The 20,997-nt window shown below is 54.8% G+C and overlaps 1 protein-coding gene across 1 annotated transcript; it reads right to left on the bottom strand.

Moving 5' to 3' along the window:
- Nucleotides 1-173: 173 nt before the first annotated feature.
- On the bottom strand, nucleotides 174-10,537 carry RILPL2 (Rab interacting lysosomal protein like 2). The gene is made up of 4 exons (XM_028528116.2): nucleotides 9,723-10,537; nucleotides 6,208-6,359; nucleotides 4,168-4,287; nucleotides 174-657 (listed from the first exon to the last, which is right to left on the bottom strand). Exons 1-4 carry the CDS (start codon nucleotides 10,047-10,049, stop codon nucleotides 627-629), a joined length of 630 nt encoding a protein of 209 aa, XP_028383917.1. The 5' UTR covers nucleotides 10,050-10,537; the 3' UTR covers nucleotides 174-626.
- Nucleotides 10,538-20,997: the final 10,460 nt, after the last annotated feature.

The raw sequence follows: 20,997 nt of genomic DNA, 5'->3' as shown, positions 1-20,997 counted from the left end.
GTAGCATCTTTCCCTCTCGTACCAACACCCAGAACAGTAACACGTCTCTCAGGTTCGATGACGTGCACGCGCACCACGCATACACGCGGTTTGCGGGTCTGGCCACCGCGACGCTGACAGCTGCAAGTACCTTACGCAAGGCCACACGACTCCAAGAGACCACTCCAAAGTGATTAAAGTAGGAAAGTCATCTTGCTTTAATACAAAAGTCACGTTAGCCAAGTCAGACCCCACGGCACGTCGGTGAGGTCCCGGGAATGCCAGCGCCGTGCTCGCTGGCGTCCGCCCTCTCCCCGTGGGCGATGCAGGGCCGCTGCGCCGTGCAGAGCGGGGCCGCGCTGGGCCGGAGGGGCGGAGCCCCGAGCTCCTCCGGGCGGCTGGCGTGGGCAGGTGGTGGCTGTGCTTTCTCCCGCTTTCCTGAGGCCGCTCCCCCGCCCTGGCCAGGCCCCCGGGAATGTCCAGTTCTGCAGCCAGGAGACAGCGAACGTGAGAACCCTGCCTCCTTCCTCCTCGGGTGGCTTTGAGGGAAACAAGGCAGAAAGTGCGTGGGTCTGCGTGGCACTGAGCGGATTTTGAGGTTTTCCTGCTGGGCTGCCTTCTCAAGTCTGAGAACCGCTGCCTTAGATCTATGTCTGCTTCCCGGACCGGAAAGAGAACCTGGGTGGAGAGAGAGAGGGGTCAGAGGGGACAGGCAGGACAAAGCAGGGGGCACAGGGCCCTCAGCGAGGCCTGGACGCAGCCCGGGCAGGCCCCTGACGCGGACACTCCCTCTCACCATGGACAGGGGCTGTCCGGGGCCCTTCGCCCACCAGCTCAGAGCACATGCGTGCCGACCCCGGACGGTGAGGACCGCCAGCGCCCCCATCTTACAGATGAGCCAGCTGCAGCTCCATGAGGTCAAGCACCAGGCTGGGGTCACACAGAAAGTTGTGGACCCAGAGTCCACCCAACCCCTGCCCTCTACTAACAAACAGATGGACTAGGCCACATTTTGTTTTTTAATTTTAGGTGGTTTTACTGCAGAGGACACAACAGCTTCTTGATGTTACCTAAAATTATAAAGCAGACCTTTGAAAAAACCAAGACTGACATTTAAGTTCTGGGATGAGACAGAGAGAACACACAGAGGTGTCCGCCCGAGACACGAAGGGCGAACTTTCGGTGTTGTTCCCGAGGCAACAAAGTTCGGGAAAGGAGGAGGTATCTGGGCTGACCACAAAGTGCAGTCTCGTCTGGGAGCCGTTCCCGCCGCGAGCCCGGGGCTGTGGGCGGCCCCGTGAGTAACATGGGAGCCAGCCCTTGACTGGGGTGGGGCTCTGCAGCTGGTGCTCAGCCACCCCTCCCCCACCTGGTGCCCTCTCCCTGGAAGTGACATCACCCGCCACCCGGTCACTCCAGCCAGGAACCCGGGAGTCGTGCTAGACTCCTCCCTCCCTCCGTTTGCTCCACTTGAGGCCCCTCACCGTGATCCCGATCTGTCCCTGATCCCACCGCTTTCCTCACCCTGTGGCCACCCCCAGGCCAAGCCGCAAGAGCCTCCCGGTCGCCCCCACAACCCACCCGTAGCAGCCAGAACACCCTGTCACTACGTAGAGCTAAGTCTCCCCTCCAGCGCCCCCACAGCTCCGGGCTGCAGGACAAAGGCCAGAAGCCTCCGTAGCGTGACCTGATTCTCCAGAAAGTCATTCATTCGTTCATTGGCTCAACAACAGCGTCTGAGCAGGAAATCTCGGCCTCCTGCTCTTTATACGCGTGCTCACAGGCTGGCTAGTGGCCAGAACAAGCACTTTACTTTTGCTGCATCCGGCTTGAACTCCAGGAAGGAGCCCAAGAACCTCCCCAGAAGGGGCCGAAGGAAACCCGCCATTTACGCCCCCCCCCCCCCCAGGAGCCTTCAGAGCAGGGCACTCCGCCAACGGCAGTGCTCGGCGGACCCCTGCACTTGGCGCCGGGGTGGGTGGGGACGCTCTCACGTGAGCCCAGCCTCAGGAGGCCCTTCCTTGGGGTTGCCGCACCCCGGAGGCCCCGCTGGGACCCCGTGCCCAGCCCTTCCCACGGAGCAGCCCGACGGGGCCTTTACAGGGAGAACAGCCAAGCCCCTCCCAGCTCCAGACCCCCCAAGGCACTCACGACAACCCCGCACTCCGACCCCCTCGGCCTCTGCGACCTCACCTCTCCCTGCCGCCCAGCGACCAACGAAGGTCTCTGTCCGCCGAGCTCTCTCCAGCCTCGGGCGGTTACGGGCTCCCAGGGCTCGGCTTCAACGTCACCTCCTCAGAGGAGCCTTCCAGGGTGCCCCCTTCTCAGCAGCCCGCGCAGCCTCCCCCCCAGCACCCTGCTTCCTAGCACGCACGGCCGCTAAAACTATCCGGATACCCCACCCCTCACCCTTGACTCCCCCACTGGAGTGAGAGTGCCCGTGTGGGCAGGGCCTCTTCCTAGCTCACCGCGTGTCCAGCCCCAGGAAGGACGCCCCGCGCACGTGGCCCTCAGCATCGACTTGCGGAAGGGACGGCCGAGTTCGGTTTGGGCCGGTCTTGTCTGACGGGGCAGCCCCCCGCAGCCGTCCCTCGAGCGCCAGGCGGTGCGCGGCTGCAGCGGGTGCCCAGTCCCCAGGCCGTCGGCCCCTGAGACCCGTCTCCGGGCCTCTCCGCCCTGCTCTGCTCCAGGAGGCTGGCCTCTGTGGTGTTGTCCACGGGCCCCGTCCTCCAGCTCCGGGCTGGGCTCAGCCGCGGCCGGCACCAGCAGAAGCCGGGAGGGGAGGTGGGGGGTTTGCTCCCGGGACTCCCGGCTATGCCCCTGCCAGGCCTGGTTTCACTAGTTGCAGCCCCTTTTCGGAAGGCTGCACCCCTGACTGCCCCCCACCAGGCCCCTGCACCCTCTGTTGCCAAACCCTGGGTGCTTGCTTCTCCACCCCTGGATGGCTTCCTTAGCCCTGCCCGCACACCTGTGAGGTGCCCCTTCTTTCGACCTCTTCAGTCACCCCTCCTGAGTGAGCCACAAGGGCTGAAGGAAGGTCCCCTCGGTCATTGGCTGAGCGCCCCTCCCTCAGAGGCGGGGCTGGCGGAGGGAGGGCAGGGGGCAGCCTGCCGCACGGGGGCCCAGGGAAGCCTGTGGAGGGCCCCTCTGGGTCGCACAGTCTTTATTTTTTAAGTTATCTGCCAGCATGTGGGGGTCAGAGTCCATGCACAAATCTGGCTTCTTGGCCTGCCCTGAGATTCAGAAGCTCCGGCGGCACGTCACCCCTTGGCCAGAGAGGACCGAGGAAGGAACGAGTATCCCCCCATGCCCCCCGCACCCCCGTCACTCATCTGCATTAAGGGCCTGGCCTGGAAGGCATTCGAGCTTGAAATCTTTAAGCAAACGTGTGTCTAAGTTTCCATGGAAGAAACCAGGGGCTGGAAAACTGCCCCCGGATGGGACGGAACAGTCGGAAAGCAAGCAAGGCGGTCTCTCTGTCTGAGGGGCAGGGGCTGGAGGAAAGGGGCGTCTCGTTACACCGACACCCGGCAACTGGGAAGGCACGTCCTCGAACCACTGGCGTGGCGTCTGACACGCTGGGTTTTACATGGGCGCCCCACACGCTACGGTTTGAGGCACCGTACCTGAAGGCACGAGGGGTCGGCGATGGTGCGTGAACTTGAGGGGAGTGTTCACAGGAAGCTGTATCGCCCGTCCCAACATTGGGACACACGGGGTCCTCCAGAACAGGAGGAGAGAGGCGATGGATCAGCCCCTTAGACTCCAATAATTATTGTTTTTCTTGGAATATTATTATTATTTCTTGGCTATAGTTATTATATCAGAGGGAGGCAGTGGGAGTGTGGAATCTGGACCTTCTTGGGTTCAAATCCCGCTCCGCTGTTTACTATCTGTGCGACCTTGGACGCACGGCTTCGCCCCTTGGCGGACACCGACACAGTGGGGGTGACAACGGCTCCTGCCTCACAAGGTCATTGTGATGAGCCGATGAGCAGATGGACACCCAGTGCTTAGACCACTCCCTGGAGGCTGTTACAACACACGGGAACTGAGCTTGCTGATCGGTGGGCGCCCTACCACCGGGAGAGCAGGACCTCCCAGGCTGGGCAGCTGGCCAGCCTCCGCTCGCCCCCACTCCGCCCTCCAGCGTTTGCTTGGTGGCAGCGGGGCAGCAAGGTGACTTACAGCTTCCCTATGATGGTCTTCTCCTCCTTGCTCCTCCTGGCACCGCTGGCCCTCGCAACCGCAACCAGAGTTTCCTGTCCTCTTCTTGCTCCTGGGCCTTCTCGGGGTGGGATCAGGCCACTGGAGAAAGGGGGGGGGCAAATCAATGGGTTGTGTTATTGCATTCTCATCTGTGCACCCTTGAAAGTAGAGAATCTTAATGTTATCGTTTAATAATTTTAGCACGGAAAGCTCTGGAGTCAGAAAGATTCTGACCCGGATAAGGAGACTCGCCCCTCCACATCCCCGATGTTGACGCCTCTCCTTTCTTTCTCTTGTCTGATTGCACTGGCCGGTAGTTCGGGCTTCTCCACTTTGCAGGAACATGACCACACGCATAAGTTCTCTAACTGAAGCTCTGATTCCCTAAGTGGTAAAATGAGGATGACGAGAGCACAAACCTCCTAGAACTGAGGGGTTAAGTGAGACAAGGACACATGCCACTCCTCCGTTCAACAGATATTTATCAAGCTCCACAATGTTCCACGGTGCCACGGATACACGGCGGTGAGCAAAACAGAGAAGGTATCTTCTCTCATGCAAATTACATTCCAGTAGGGAAGAAAACAGTCAGTGAAAAATAAATAAGTAGAATAGAAAATGTGTAGTAAGTCAGATGGCAGTAAGGGCTAGATCGCTGTCAAGTGACGAGATGCTGCGGTCAGGTGGCCCACGGGGGCCAGAGCACTTCTCCCTGGACCCACTGTGCGGAAGCTGGAAGAAAGCTGTTCTCTCTCGCTTGCTGGGCTGGGGCCGCCAGCAGTCACATTCACTAGGATTCAGAGAAGGGCCATCTGTCCCACAAGAGGAGGACGAAGAGAAGCACAGGGCAGAGAGAGAGGCACAGGGCAGAGAGAGAGGCACAGGGCAGAGAGAGAGGCCCCCGGCCCCCGGTGCCAGCTCTGCGGCCCCAGGCGCAGTTTTTTCTTTACTTCTGAGAGCAACCCCAGGATCCTCCCCAGCTGTGAAGGCCAGTAATTCCCTTTCGTCCTTAGTAGTTTGAATCGCACTTCTGTCACTTGCAAGCAAAAGAAGCCTGACCACAACGAAGAATTTTTCCTTTTTTTAAAAAAGATTTTATTTATTTATTTTTAGACAGACAGGAAGAGAGAGAGAGAAACATCAACGTGTGGTTGCCTCCTGCACACCCCTCACTGGAGAACCTGGCCCACAACTCAGGCCCGGGCCCCGACTGGGAATCGAACCCATGACCCCTTGCTTCACAGGCCCATGTTCAATCCACTGAGCCACACCAGCCGGGGCTGGCTTCTACTTTTTATACAGCTTAAAGCTGACAGAGAAGTTGGAAGATTAGTAAACAATATTTCTCCAATACTTTCCCCAGATCCCTAACTGTCTACTCATCCTGTTCCCCCCTCCACACCCCCCCCCGCCACACGCCTGTCTCTCTGGACGCCTGAGAGTAAGTAGGAGACACCTTACTCCTTTATGCCTGGAGAACCCAGTGCACATTTTCCAAGGACAAGAATATCCTCTCACATAACCAAATAGTTCGGGTATCAAAATCACCACATCGATCGTTTAGAACAGGAAATCGGACCTCGTCATTCCCTTGATTAAAACTTCCAGGTGGCTCCTCGTCACACTTACACTAAAATTGGAGCTCCTTCCTGTGGTCCCCCCAATCTCTTCCTGACCACCCCACCCTGCGCTTCCCGTCCCGCTGTGCTGGGTCTCAGACAGGGGCCCTGCCGGCCCCGCCCCCAGCCTTTGAACTTCTTGCTCCACTCTGGTCTCATTAAGTCTTTACATGGTTGGCTGCTTCTCGTCATTGCCCCCGAGGGCCCCTCTCCCAACTCCCTCTGCGCTCCGTGGGGGTCCTGTCCCCGTGTCTTATCTTCTCTGGAGCACTCCCTCCCGCCAGGGGCCCGAGGGTCTGCCGCAGGCTTCCACCGCCAGGAACCCCGGGTCTCGGGTGAATCAGTCGAGTGACCTTACGAACACACACGTGACACGCCAAGGGAGGGGTGTGGGGCCCACCTCTTGTAGCACTGCAGCTCCTCCTGCGCCAGCAGCAGCTGGGCCTTGAGCTTGTTGCGCTCCTGCAGCACGTCCCGCAGCTCCTGGAGGGTGAAGCGCGGGCGGCCGGGATCCCTCAGGTCCACCACCACCTTGTCTGGCCCCAGGGTCACCTGCGGGAGAAGACGGCGCGCATGCAGCTCTCCCTCACCAGGGTGGACTCTCCGTCCCAGAAAGGGACGTTCTCTGGCCGTGTTACTCCCTGGGCCCTGGCGTTGCAAGTGTTTGCTTGGTCGTCAAGAGGCAGAAGTACATTCCCCAAGAAAAGAACCAGGGCTCCTGGGGAGCTGGCTGACACCCCCCCAAAACCCCAGAACCCTCGGCTGAACAACTGGTAGCAAACACTGTGCAATGGAAGTTTTCAAAGGCCATTCGAGGATGAGGAGGCTCTTTCCATGGGGGCTGGTACGAGGTCCATGCTATGGTTAAGTGAAGCTGAGCGAGAGGCGGAACAGACTACGTGTTATAACACCATTTGTGTAAGATATGGAAAACACATTCATGTCTGCTTGTGTTTGCGCGAAGTGTCTCTGGAAGGACGAGCAAGAGACTGAGCGTTTACATTCTCCCAGGGAGGGCAAGACGGGCGCTGGAGGGGGAGAGAGATGGGGAGGGGGTGTTTCAAGGCAAATACGGTTGCCCCTTTTAAATTCTGAACTTAAAGTTTTTTAAAAACGGAAAAAACTGCCGGGCACCCGCCCGCTGGGGTGGCTCCTCCAGACAAAGGGAACAAAACTGTAACAAGTGCCGACGAGCACGCGGGCGGGCTGGGGCCCTGCGCCGGGAGCGGGGATGGAAAAATGGCGCCGTCCCTATGGCAACCTGGACGGCGGCTCCTTAAACAACTAAAAATAAAGTGATTATGCAGTCCGACAACTCCGCTTTGGGGTATATGCCCAAAAGCATCGAAAGCCGGGACTTGAAAAGGTGTCTGCAAACCGGCGTTCACAGCAGCACTCTTCACAACAGCCAAGGGGCGGCGGCCACCCAGCTGTCCATCAACCGATGGGGCCCGCCCCCGCCTGCCCTGCCCTGGAATACTGTCCAGCCTTCAAGCACGTTCTGACACCTGCTGCAACGTGGGAGGCCCTGGAGAACCTCAGGACGTTACACTGAGTGAAAGAAGCCAGTCACAAAAGGACAATGTTATATGAGTGTATTTTCAGGAAGTACCTAAAATAGGCAAATTCATAGAAATAGAAAGTACAACAATAGTTACCAAAGGCTGGGGGTGGGGGGTGGGGGTGGGGAGCTGTTGTTTCAGTGTTGCAGGATGAAGAGTTCTGGGGCCGAGGCGGTGGCGGTCGCACAGCCATTGGAATGTGCTCAGTGCTACTGGATCTTGAAATGGTTAGGACGGCACGTTTTGTGCGTACTTTATCACGAGCAAAAATAATAGTTGAAAAAGAAAGACAAACGAGGCATACTTGTGCGAACGGTCTGGAGGCAGTAAACATTCGTTCTCGCTGCCTCTTCTCCCGGCACTGTCCCTAAGGCTGGGCTTGGGGGGGGCGGAGCGTGCCACACCCTCTGCTGGCTGGTGGGGCGCCCACTGCGCCCCGAGCGGGAAGCCACCGGCCCCTGGGCGGGCCACACTGCCCACGGTCCGCCGTGGGGCTCGTCTGCGTCCCTGTGCCTGCATTCGAAGGGGACGATGGAGCACGGATGTGAGCCGAGCGATGAGGAGCGCGTCCTGGGGCTGCTCTCGGCTCTCAAAAGCCACTACTCATCGTGATGCGATGGGTGCAAAAAGCAGAACCTCCTCTGTGAACGCAGCTGTCACCATGACTAATGAGGAGGAGGGACACCAGCGCACCTGGGAGGCTGCCAGAGACCGTGGGAGTTCTCACCTCTCCCACCAGGCGGGAGCTCTGCAAAGGCAGGGGCCCGGTCTGGTTTCCTCCCACGGCCCCCCCAAGCCACACGGTGCGGTCACTCACCAAGTGTCAGTGCAACGAAAAGGTCAAGGGCCTGTTGGAGTACAGTGTGGTTAAACCCAGCATCTCTGAGTTCGAACCCTGCCTCCACCACCAACTTGATCTTGGGCGGGTAAACCACTCACCTGTCCTGAGCCTCCCTTTCTGGGAGACAGAGATGATATAGTGTGGGGGAGGGGGGTTAAACGAGAGAGCCCGCCCAGGGCAGAACTTTTTTAAGCTGCGGCTGGAGACCCACTGCAGAGTAGGATGTTAATTTAGTGAGTCGCACATAGAGTTTAAAAACTCATAAACCAGGAAAGTAAGACTGGGCACCATGGTGCACTGGGGTAAACTGTTCCTTGAGATGTAATTGTGTGCAGTGGAGGTGTCACACACGCACAGCACAGTGCACGGATCTCGGGTTCTCCTTGGTGGCGGCCGTGTGTACACAGCCCTGCAGCCACGACCTCCTCCCTCCCGCTCCCTCTCACTGTCCCCTCCCCGGGGTCAGCATCAACCTGCCCTCTGTAAGTCAAGGTTACTTTGCCCGTCCTTGAATGTCACTTCAAGTAGGCTCTCTCTTGTGCCCCTAATTCTCAGTGCAACGTGGCGAGAGCGGCAGCACGGTCCTTTCCCGTGGCTGGGCAGTATTCCGCTGTGTGGCTACACCACAGTTTAAAACTCCACGCCTGCCTTTGGTGCACTTGGATTCTTTCCAGCTCAGCACGTTTATGAAGAAAGCTACTCTGAATATCCTTGCATGTGTCTTTTTGTGGTCATAATCACTCATTTCTCTTCAGTTAAATTTTATTTCTTTTTTTTTAGATGATTTTATTTATTTACTTTGTTTAGATAAATGGGGGGGGGGGGGAGAGGGGGTGGTGTGGGGGGGGGGGAGGGGAGGGGGGGGGGGGGGGGGGGGGGGGGGAGAGGGGGAGGGGGAGGGGAGGGAGAGCAACATCCATGTGCAAGAGACATCTGCTGCCTCTCACATGCCCCCTACTGGGGACCTGGCCTACAACCCAGGCATGTGCCCTGACTAGGGATCGAACTAACGACCTTTGGGTTTGCAGGCACCAGCGCTCAATCCACCGGGCCACACCAGCCAGGGAAAATCTTATTTCTTAATCAAGGTCAAGGATACTCAAAAGTGCGATGCCGAGACCAACAGCATCTGCATCACCCGGGAACTTGTGCTCAGGTCGCAGTGGGGACCTTCCAGATCAGACACTGGGGCCCGGCGGCAGTCTGAGTTTTACGGAACACCCTGGTGATTGCGCTGCCTGCTAACGCGTGAGAACCGCTGCTGTAGGTCATGGTCAAAAAGGCCACAGGCCACCGATTCAGAACACACTCAGCACAGGGCCCAGCACGCACGCGTAGTACGGGCTCCGTAAATGTCTACAAGCATAGTGTCTCCAGTCCGAGAGCTGGACCCTCACAGTGATCTACCTGGAGGGCCCCGGATGTTCAAGGCTGGAAGGGGGCCTCCCCGCCCGTGGGCGCTGCCCCACGCGCCCCGGATGCGGTGGGCGGCCGCCCCCTCTCCGCACTCACCTCCGGGCTGGCCTCCGAGCCCTGCCGCCGCAGCCCCTCCACCTCCTTCCGCAGGCTGTCCCGCTCCATTCTCAGCTCCTCCGCGGTCAGGCTGCCCTCGGTCACCAGCGTCTCCAGCATCTCCAGGACGCGGACGATTTTGAACTGCAGCTGTGTCACCCGGGGATCGCTGCCCAGGGCCATCAGCTCGCGGCCCACCACGTAGGAGATGTCGTACACATCCTCGGTGGTTAGCTGGAAGGGGCTCTTGCTGAGGGCCCCCTCGGGCCCAGCCTCGTCCCCCTCCTCTTCCTCTTCTTCCTCCTCTCGCAAAGGGGCTTCTTCCATGGCCGCACGGAGCCCTGCAGCCTCGGAGTCTCCGTACGTGCAACTTCTTCCGGACACAGAAAACTTTCCGCCGGCGGAGGACCCTGCCTGTCCGCGGGGGTGGTCCCGGGGCGGCCAATCAGCACGGCCGAGGGGTGAACCCGCGGATAGAGGGGTGCCCGGCGCCCCGAGCGCTGTCCCGCTGCAGGGGAGCACCTCCAGGATGAGGCTGGGGGCACCAAAGGTCCTCGGAAAGGCTGGGCAACCGAAAAGAGGAACGGAGAGGTTACCGCGTAGCGGAGCTGGCTCCCTGCCTGGGAGCGATTGCAAACTGGGGGCGGAGCTGCGGCTCGGGGCCCCGCCCCTGGAGACAGCCGCTACTCCCAGGGCAACCACGGCGGAATTTCCCACGCGAGGCAGGGAAGGACGGCAGAAAGCACCGGCGTTTTCCTTCCCACACGCTAGCGTCCCAGTCCTAGACTCTGCGCTGCGCCCGGGGGAGAGGCTGCGTCTCTGGGGTATTTCTGAAAGTCGGCGACAAAAGAGAGCAGTGGGGTCTGCGCCGCCACGAAGCTCCCGGGCCCACTGTCGCCGCTCTGTGCAATGGAGACTCCCCGCGCTGTGCGTTCGCTGGTCCCTCAACCAGCGTCGTGGCCTTGGCCTAGTGACTTAAGTCCTCCGAGCCTCAGTTTCCTCCTCCTTCAGTAACAGCGCCCCCAAGTGGGAGGGCTGCTGCCAGGAGCCTGCCAGATGAGACCATGAGATGGCGCGTGTCACCGAAAAACACTTAGCAAGAGCTCAAAAACGTCAGCTAGTATTCTTCTTTCCTAAAAAATAGGAAATAAAAACCAGTAATCTCGCGTGCGGGAAGCTTGGCACAAGGGTGGTAGAGGGCGGGGGGTGGTAAACCAGACGACACTCAGTCGCCTGTGAAACCAGGGAGCACCCACAGCTGTGCGGGGCACAGCGAGCATTTAGCCCGCGGACTACGGGCCAGGTGCCGGTGCTGGGGGGTGGGTCGTGCCAGGGCGCAGACCCAGCGATGGAGCTTGTCTTTCCCAGGGGTGGACGGCCAGCTTTCCTCCAGGCAGCTGCCCCCTACTTTCGCCACACCGAAGTTCCAGAATCGCCCTGCAGAGCGGACGAGGATGAAAGAAAGGACAAGGCAAGCAGACACAGCAGACACTGTGTCCAGAGGGTGCAGCGTGCCTGGTGGAAGGGAGGCGCTGGCAGGGGCTCAGTGATCTCTCCGCCCAGTGCTGCCGCCCGTGGGGTAGATGCCCAGGTACCATAGACACTAGGCTTCCCAGGGATAAAAATGGTACAGCCACACAATGGAGTATCATTCAGCCATACAGGCCATGCAGGAGTGGATTGAGCACTGGCCTGTGAACCGAAAGGTCGCCAGTTCGATCCCCAGTCAGGGCACATGCCTGGGTTGCGGGCCAGGTCCCCAGCTGGGGAACGTGTAAGAGGCAACAGTGGATGTTTCTCTCCCTCTCTCTCTCCCTTACTCCCCTCTCTCTAAAAATAAATGAATAAATAAAATCTTAAAAAAAAAAAAAAGGCAGCAGCAGGAATGCAGGAATAGACTAGGGAGCCCGGAAATAAACCGGTCAGATGGTTTTCAACAAGGCGCAAGACGGTTCCCTGGGGGAGGGACAGTCTTTTCAACACATGGTGCTGGGACACCTGGACACCCGCGTGTCAAAGTGTGGGCCGGGTCTCTGCCTTACAGCACGGGCGGCAGACCGGCCAACGCAAGGCCCACGGGCCCTCCCCTTGTTCTATCCGGGCGGCACCTTGTTTCTACCTGGCGGCAGCCAAGCTCTCACTCAACTGTTAAGGAGTGGTTACATTTACACAGCCCTGAAACTACCTTTGGCCCTTTGAAGGCGACCGCGAGGCTGCTGTGGCCCCTGGCGAAAATGAGTTTGACACCCCTGCCTCATACCATCCAGAAACATTACCTGAAAATGGATCAAAAACCTAAACCAAGAAAACTTAGAAAAAAAACACAGGGGGACAGCTTTATGCAACTGGATTTCTTCAAAACCACAAGCAACAAAAGGAAAAATAATGCACATGTAAAACCTGTGCATTAAAGAACACAAGTAACAGAGTGAAAAGGCAACCTACAGAACGAGGGACAGTGTTTGCAAACCATGTGGACAAGGGGTTAGTATCGAGAGGATATGAAGAACAACACAATGCATTAACAACAACAATAACAACAACAAAAACCCAAGTAACAGACAAAGGACAAATTCCATGCAAAATCCCCAGCAACGTACTATTAGCAAACAGAGTTCGGCACAACACAACAAGTGCTATACACCGTGACCAACAGGGGCTTACTCCGGGGACGGGGACGCAAGGGTAGTTAAAGGAAATCAGTCTATGTCGTCTGCCGCCGTACCAGGCTAAAGAGTCTACGCCCTCTTTAGGGCGTAGAAGTTGCTAGAGTGATGAAGGAGCTCACGGTTGCGGAATACAAGGTCAATGTGCAGAACCTCACTGTGTCTCTATACACTTGCCAGAAATGATCTGAAGTGAAATTAAGAATATTCTGCTTACAATGACATCAAAAAGAATGAAGGACTAAGAAACAAATTTGACAAAAGAGCGTGTACACCGGACACTGGGAAACCTCACCGAGCGGAGCGAAAGGCCCCGGCAAACGGAAAGACGTCCTCCTTGTGCACCGGGCCACTGCCTGCGGCTGAGACGGTGACTCTCCGTGTGACATCTCCAACCGATCCAGAGTCAGGAGAATTCCCGTCAAGATCAGTGCAGAAAACAGCTAACATGACGGCAGGCCCGAGAGTGCTGTCATCTGAAATCCGACCTGCGGGGCTGGCCCTTGGCCGGGTTCTGGGAGCCTGATTTGGGGAGGGTCCCCACCACCCCAACCGGTGAGAGTGGCCCACTGTGCCTCAACTCTGTGCGCCAACACCACAGTTTGTGGCACGTCCCGGCTGTCCTCCTGGGAGCCTGGGCCTTGGGTGTGTGCCAGGCAGAGGGCGCCTGCAGGACCAGCCCCATGAAAGCTTCAGCATAGAGTGTCTGAGGGGCTGCCCTCGGAAACGGTATTTCACACGTGGGCCACACTCCTGCCAGGCGGCAATGATGAGCCAAAGCAGCCAATCACAAGGACCTCGCCCTGTGTGCTTCCACGTCCAGGAAGCGCCCAGAACAGGCAAGTCCACAGAGACGGGGGCAGCACGGTGGCTGCCTAACACTGGCAGGCCGAGGGGTGTGGGGCCTGCGGGGAGTTAGCCAAGGGGTGTGGGGTTTCTGTGTGGGGTGATACAGGTGTTCTAAAACTGATTATGGTGGTAGTTCTGTAAATATACCAAAAGCCCTTTCAAAATTTATTTTTATTTTTTTATTTTAAAAATTATTTATTTATTTATTTGTAGGGAGAAGGGAAGGGAGGGAGAAAGAGAGGGAGAGAAACATCAGTGTGTGGTTGCCTCTCACGTGTCCCCACTGGGGACCTGGCCTGCAACCCAGGCATGTGCCCTGACTGGGAATTGAACTGGTGGCCCTTTGCTTCACAGGCCTGTGGTCAATCCACTGAGCTACACCAGCCAGGGCAAAATTTTTTATTTTTATTGTATTTTTCCTATTACTACTTATCCCCCTTTTACCCTCTTTCACCCTCACCCATTCACCCCCCTGCCAAAAATTCTTTGAATTGTACGCTTTAAATGGGTGAGTTATATGGTATGTGAATTATACTTTAATAATTCATTATTTAAAAAATAAAAGAATAATGGCAAAGAACTTAAACAGACATTCCTTCAAAGAAGACGTACAAGTGGCCAACGAGCACAGGAAAAGATGCTGAATATCACTAATTGTCAGGGAAATGCAAGTTGAAACCACAGTGAGATGCCTCCTCACACCCATTAGGATAATCACTACTTTTAATAAAAGGACAAAAAGAAAAAAATTTAAGAAACCGAAAATCACATGTGCTGGCGAGGATGTGGAAAAGCTGGAACCTGTGTGCACTGCTGGTGGGAAGGGGAGACGCAGTAACCAAGGAAAAGAGCACGGCGGTCCCTCGAAAACTTGAAAGCGGAATCGCCATGCGGTCCAGCAACGCCATTGAGCACGTTCCCCAAAGAACTGAGAGTGGGTCTCCGAGAGGGATCGGCACGCCCCTGTTCACGGCAGCACGGACTCCCACGAGCCAGCAGGTGGAAGTCACCCAAACGCCCACCCACGGACGAGCGGGTAAACCAAGTGTGATATGCACATAGCGCACAACAATCTTAATCAGCCTTAAAGGATGGAAATCGTGACACAGGCTGTAGCGAGTGAACCTTGACGGCGTTATGCTGGCTGAGATAAAACAGCGGTCACAAGGTAAACACCGTAGGACTTCACTTGCGTGAGAGGCAAACTTAGAAACAGAAAGCAGGATGGTCACAGGGGCCGGGAGGAGGGCAGGAAACGGCTGCTCCATGGACACGGAACTCGGGGCTGGCGAGATGAGAAAGTTCTGGAGACCAGCTGCATGGCGTGTGCATGCTCAACACTACTGAACCACGCACTTCAAAGTGGCTAAGGTGGTGAATTTTTAAAAAGATTTTATTTATTTACTTTCAGAGGCAGAGGAAGGGAGGGAGGGAGAAAGAAAGGGAGAGACGCAGCGATGTGGGAGAGATACATGAGTTGTCTCTCATGTGCCCCCAGCTGGGGACCCAGCCCCCAACCCACGCATGTGCCTTGACCGGGAATCCAGCTAGTGACCTCCTGGCTTGCAGGCTGGCGCTCTATGCCCTGAGCCACACCAGCCGAGGCTAAGGCGATACATTTTATGCTCTGTATACTTGACCCAAGTTTTAAGGGAGCTCTCTAGAGCGCTGAAAATGTGCCATATCGCAATTGCAGTGGAGGTCAAATGAGTACACACACAGGAAAAAGTTGAGGGGCTGCAGGCAATATTGCGCATTTCTTTCAGGTAAATACCTTGATAAAGTGCTGGTGGGGACGGGGAGGCAAGAAAGACGCAATGACATGTGCGACAGTGTGGATAAACCCTGACCCCTCTTTGCTACGTGAAAAATGCCAGCCAGAAAAGGCCAGGAACAGTGTGATGCCATTTGCGTGAACTGTGCAGAATGGCACATATAATCTGTGGAGACAGGAAGTAGATCGGCCCTCACCTGCGTGGCTCCGTTGGTTGAGCATTGTTGGGGACCGCCCTGCCAGGTATCAGAAGCTGTAACCCCCACCAAGGCTGAGGCTGAGGGAGCGACCTTGGACCATAAGCCACCAAGGAGACAAAAGCTTATCTCCCTGGCAGGAGCGCTGCTTCTGCTCCTTTTACTTCATTCATAACTGGCCCCCAATGCTTGGTCGGTTAGCCAATGACGGGTAAGATTCCCCAAGAGGGGAACGACCTAAGACAGGCACGATCACGTGGGAGGCCCCCAAGGAAGGACTTTGGGGGCTACAGCGAAAGGGGGTGATGGACCCCCACCCCTCAGCTTTGACAAAACCTGAGTCCTCATTGCAAGGAAATCTCCTAATCTCTTGGCTGCCTTAATTCCCTTGCTCCACCTTAAGCCTGAAACAATGACAGAGGGTGGTGCAGCCCTGAGCTGGAAAGGGCGGGTTCCCCAGGCAATCAGGCCTAAGAAAGAATATGTAAAATCCTGTGAAACCTGCTTTGTTTAGAATGCTCTCAATGAAATGAGGAGGGTCCTGGCAAGAAGTAAGTTTGTTCCTCAAAGTTTTACAGCTCTTTAGCTGTCTGACCCTGACTCAAAATAGGCCCTCAGACTTCTTTGTTATCTATTGTTTGATCCTTACTTCCTGGCAATGATTAATGAGTATTACCTGAATTCCTGTGTAAAGGAACCCAGTAAAAGCCTGCTCGGGCGGGAGAACACGGGGCTCTCCCCTAGGGAGGGTGGCCATGGTGCTCCCCACTAGAGAGAGTGGCCATTCTGTCCTTATTTCCCCACAGGACTCAGTTGTCCGTGTGTATGTTTTTCTCGTGTTTCAATGAGCATCCGCAGCCGCGATGCATGCCACTGGCCTGGTATCCGTCACGGAGTATTGTTCCAAGAAGCAAAAGGTAGTAGGTTCGATTCCTAGTCAGGGCACATGCCTGGGTTGCGGGCCAGGTCCCCAGTGGGGGCCACGTGAGAGGTAACCACACATTGATGTTTCTATCTCTCTCTTTCTCCTCCCCCCTCTAAAAATACATAAATAAAATCTTTAAAAAAAAAGAAAGAAAAGAAAGAGCAGATCAGCCATCATCTAGAGCTGGGGGAGGACGGCTGGTGAGTGACGGTTAATGTGGACAGGGCTTCTTTTGGGGGCAATGAAAATGTCCTGACGTTGGACCGTGGTGATGGCTGCACACTCTGTGAATCGCCTGAAAGCCACCGCATCGCACCCTTTGGACGGGTTAATCTCCTGACACAGGAATTGTGTTTTGCTGCTGCTAAGCGAAGCGACGCTCTCAGAAAGAGCTCCATGCTGCCAAACTGCTTTTTTTACCGTCACTGTCCTCGGCCACCACCACTGGCGTCAGCCTCGTCAGAGCCATCGTGGGCATCCGAAGTTCTGTTTATGGTTTCTCTAGAAGTCCACCCTCCAAGGCACCGGATCTCCCTTCCTTGTGTTTGCTACACCCTTTGCTACACAGTGCAACCTGTACATCGTGCCTTTAAAGGGTCAAGGTCTTCCATCGAGAAGCTGTGCGTTTGCTGTAGAAGATTCTGTTGTTCTTTTGGTCAACAGAGTACTTACTGAGCCTTTACTGTGTGCAAAGCCTGTAGGGTCTCAGCCAATGGGACATGGAGTTCAAGTAGTCTCGACTTGGACCTCCCCAGTCTGGCCTGCTGGTACATCGGCCAGATCAAGTTCCTTCATCTCTCCAAATCCCAGTTTCCTCACTGGAAGCTGGGAAAAATAAAAGCCATCCCCAAGACTGGTGTAAGGGCTAGATGAGATAAGGCATCGGAAGTGCCTGCTCCCATTGCTGGCACATAATAAGGATTAATAGATAAGGGCCATTATTACAAAGTAAGTGTTAATGACCTTAACTCTTGGACCCTCCTACAATTCCACCACCTGTTGGCAGGTAATCACGACCCTTCTTTCTCTGTTGGGAAATTGTGAAACCAATTATAAGTTACAGTAGAGGTTTTTAAAGTGTGCTCCATTAATTCACAACAGCCAAAAGGTGGAAGTAACCCAAATGTCCATCCACAGATTGTTGAGAACCTCCCTGCCTGGTTTCAGAAGCTGTAACCCCCCACCACCCTACCCTGCCCAGGGCTAAGGCCGAGTAAAGGACCTTGAGACCATAAGCCACTAAGGAGATAAAGCTTATCTGAGCAGGAGCGCAGCCTCTGCCCTCTTTTACTCCCCCCTGCTTGGCCCCAGGTGGATGACTGGTTAGCCAATGACGGGTAAGATTCCTCAAGGGAGGGATGACCTAAGACAGGCATGGTCACGAAGGGGCCATCAGGAAAGGACTTGGGGGACTATAGAAAAAGGGGGTGATGGGCCCTCACCCCTCAGCTTTGACATAGCCTGAGTCCTCTTTCTGCCTGTAAGAAGTCTCCTAATCTCTAGGCTGCCTTATTCCCCCACCTGACTTAAGCCCTAAACAATGCCGCCCGAGGGTGGTACAGCCCTGGACAGGAATGGGCGGGTCCCCAGGGAGATCAGGGCTAAGGAAGAATGAGTAAAATCCCGAGAAACCTGCTTTGCTAAGAATGCCCTCAATTTAAGTGGTAAGGGTCCAAGCATCAAATGAGTTTGTTTCCCAAAGTTTTATGGCCCTCTAGCTATCTGACCCTGACTCAGAACAAGCCCTCATAGTTCTCTGAATGTTATCTATTGTTTGATCCTTGCTGCCTGACAAGGATTGATGAGCTTTACCTGTATTCCTGTGCAAATCGAACCCAGTAGAAGCCCCTTGAGGAACAGGCTCAAGCCCCTTCCCCTCTGAGAGACTGACTATCTGTCCTCCCCAGCAGATAAAGTCTTGGTAGACTTACTCTCATCCGCGGGGGCCGGGGGGGGGTGGGCTCTGCTGGAAAAGCTCCCCCACAATGGATGAATGGATAAAGAAAATGGCCCCAGACCAGCCACTTAGGCATCACTTGGAAACTTTTGTCTTTTTAACTCTTCCCCTGAGGACATGCTTATTAACTTGACTTTAGACCGAGGGGAAGGGAGGGAGAGAAACATCAATGTGGGAGAGATACACCAATGGGCTGCGTCTTATAGTGCCCCAACCAGGGACCAAACCCACAACCTAGGCTTGTGCCCTGACTGGGAACCGAACCTGTAACCTTTTGGTTCATATGAGTAAGCTCCAACCCACTGACTCACACCAGCCAGGCCTCACCTGGAAACATTTTAGAAATGCAAATCCAAGACCCACTGAATCAGAAACTTTGCGGGTGGGCCCCGGCAATCTGCTTTAACAAGCCCTTTAGGTGATCCTGATGCACGCTCAAGTGTGAAAAGCAGCGAGTGACAGCACAGTGCTCACACGGGGGGCTCCAGCCCGGACCGGACCCCACGCGCTCAGACCTCGGCTGGCTCAGCCGCTCGCAAGCTGAGTTGTATCAGGCGACTGAATGAGGCTGCTCCGAGCTCAGCTGCCCCACGGACACACAGGGACTGTCTACAAAAAGCTTTTCAAAAAGTCCCAGTGGTGCATGATTGTATGACGTTTTAAAAATAATTCGGGGGGAGGGGATGGGCAGAGGTAGAAGAGGGTATAAGGGGGATACATGGTAATGGAAAAAATACAGTGAATATAAATAAAAAAATAATAATTTCAAAAACACTCTTCCCCTGAGGTTGAAGATAGGCATGCAGTAATAGGCAGTTGCATTTTCTTTTCTTTTAGTAGAAACCACAGTGACTGTACCGGAGAGCCCAAGGTTAACTCATGGCTTACTCATGGTTAAACAAAGGAAAAACTGAACTGGGAAACAAGAAGAAGTGGGTGGGTCACACTTCATAAAAATAGACCCGTACAAACGTTTAGCGGCTAGACGAGTGCCCCAACAGGAAAGTTCCGTTAGCAGGTACCTGCCGGTCCTATTTTGGTGCATCAAGCCCCGTACGCCTCACGCCCGTCTGCGTATGGGTGGCACCGCTCACTTCCTGAGTGGCACATGCGGCGCGGCTCTCTTCCTGTTCTCTCAAGGACTTTCTGGTCTTGCTACGCTCATACCCTGCACGGAAACAACAAAGATTTTGGAGATTTTCCCAGCTTGGGTTAACTGCCTGCAGTCCTGGGTCAGTGACTTCATCTCTTGGAGTTAAAGATCTTTAGAAAGAATCCGGAGGCAGGAAGGGTGGTGCCAAGGGCACGTCTTTGAGTTCTGTATTTGTGTAAGAACCACTTTAAAAAAAAAAACAACAAAAACTCAGGCGAACTGTTTATTCACGGGAAAGAGCTGGGGGAGCACTAAAGGAGATTATGGCGGTGGAGGGACTGAAGTCCTCCACCCGACCCTCCATGCCCGCTGGTGCTCCACTTTGGAATGTAATAATATGCCCCTCACACAGTTGTTAAGAGAATAAAATGAGCTTTGCCCAGAGCCCAGTGCTGAGTGGTTGCTCCAAGATTGTATCGGTGTGAAACTTCTAGAGAAGTCTCCAGTAGAGTTGGCCGTGTCACCCTCCAGGGCTTCTGCTTGGCTTATATTTTGTTATGAGTTTTTAAAAGAAGTTATTTATTTACTTTTAGAGAGAGAGGGAGAGAGAGAGGGAGAAACATCAATATGCAACAGATACATCCATTGGTTGCTTCTCACATGCTCCCAACTGGGGACCTTGCCCGCAACCCAGGCATGTGCCCTGGTTGGGAATCAAACCGGCGACCTTTTGGTTCGCAGGCTGGGGCTCAATCCACTGAGCCACACCAGCCAGGGCTGTTAACATATTTAATTTTGCATCTAAGTAGTTTTTAATTATATAGATGTGACAGTCATGGTCATGTCTTTCCGATGACCCTTTAAGAGGCTGACAAGCATATGAAAAGATGCTTAGCATGACTGATTAGAGAAATGCAAATCAAACCCACGTGAAGATGTCATTTTGCACCCGTTAGGATGACTATTATTAAAAGAAAAAATCAGGAAAAGACAAGTGTTGGTGAGGACCTACAGGGAGAAATTAGAACCCTCATGCATGGTCGGTAGGGGTGTGAAATGGGGCAGCTGCTGTGGAAAACAGTTTGACAGTTTCTCAATCAATTAAAAATAGAACAACTTCTGGGTGCACGACCTAAAGAACTGGAAGCAGAATCTGGAAAAGATGTTTGGACATCTACGTTCACTGCAGCAGGGTTCACAGCAGCCAGCGGGTGGAAGCCACGCAAATGCCCCCGACCGAATGGATGGAAAAATGTGATCCACCCACACAGTGGAATATCACGCGGCCATAGAAAAAGGAGATTCTGACACAGGCTACAACCTGGGTGAACATGGACAACATTATGCTGAAAGAAGACGAACATGGTACCCACTAGCTAATTGCTTGTGGCTACTGAATACTTAAAATGTGGCTGACACAACTGAGTTTAAAAAAGCTGTTTTAAATCCTCACCCCAAAATATGCTTATTGTTTTGAGAGAGGGAGAGATGTCAATCAGTTGCCTCCCATACATACCCCACCCCAGGATCAAACCCACAACCAAGGTAATATGCCCTAACCAAGGACTGAACCCTCCTTTTGAAGTACGGGTTGGCGCTCCAACCCACTGAGCCACCTGCCAGGGCCTAAAATTTTAATTAAGTTGAAATTTACATAGCCAAAACTGACGGTAACAGTGTGGGTCTCTCTCGGCCCTGACAGTTTGCAACTCCCCTTGCTTTCCGTGACCTGACAGTTTTGAGGATTTGTCAGCTGTTTTGTAGAACATTCCTTGGCATTTGCCTGGTGCTTCTGTCACGATTAGACTGGGGCA

Source organism: Phyllostomus discolor, chromosome 13, assembly GCF_004126475.2.
Source record: "Phyllostomus discolor isolate MPI-MPIP mPhyDis1 chromosome 13, mPhyDis1.pri.v3, whole genome shotgun sequence".
Taxonomy (NCBI): domain Eukaryota; kingdom Metazoa; phylum Chordata; class Mammalia; order Chiroptera; family Phyllostomidae; genus Phyllostomus; species Phyllostomus discolor.
The sequence above is the reverse complement of the archived record's forward strand: the minus strand, read 5'-3'. Positions and strand labels throughout refer to the sequence as shown.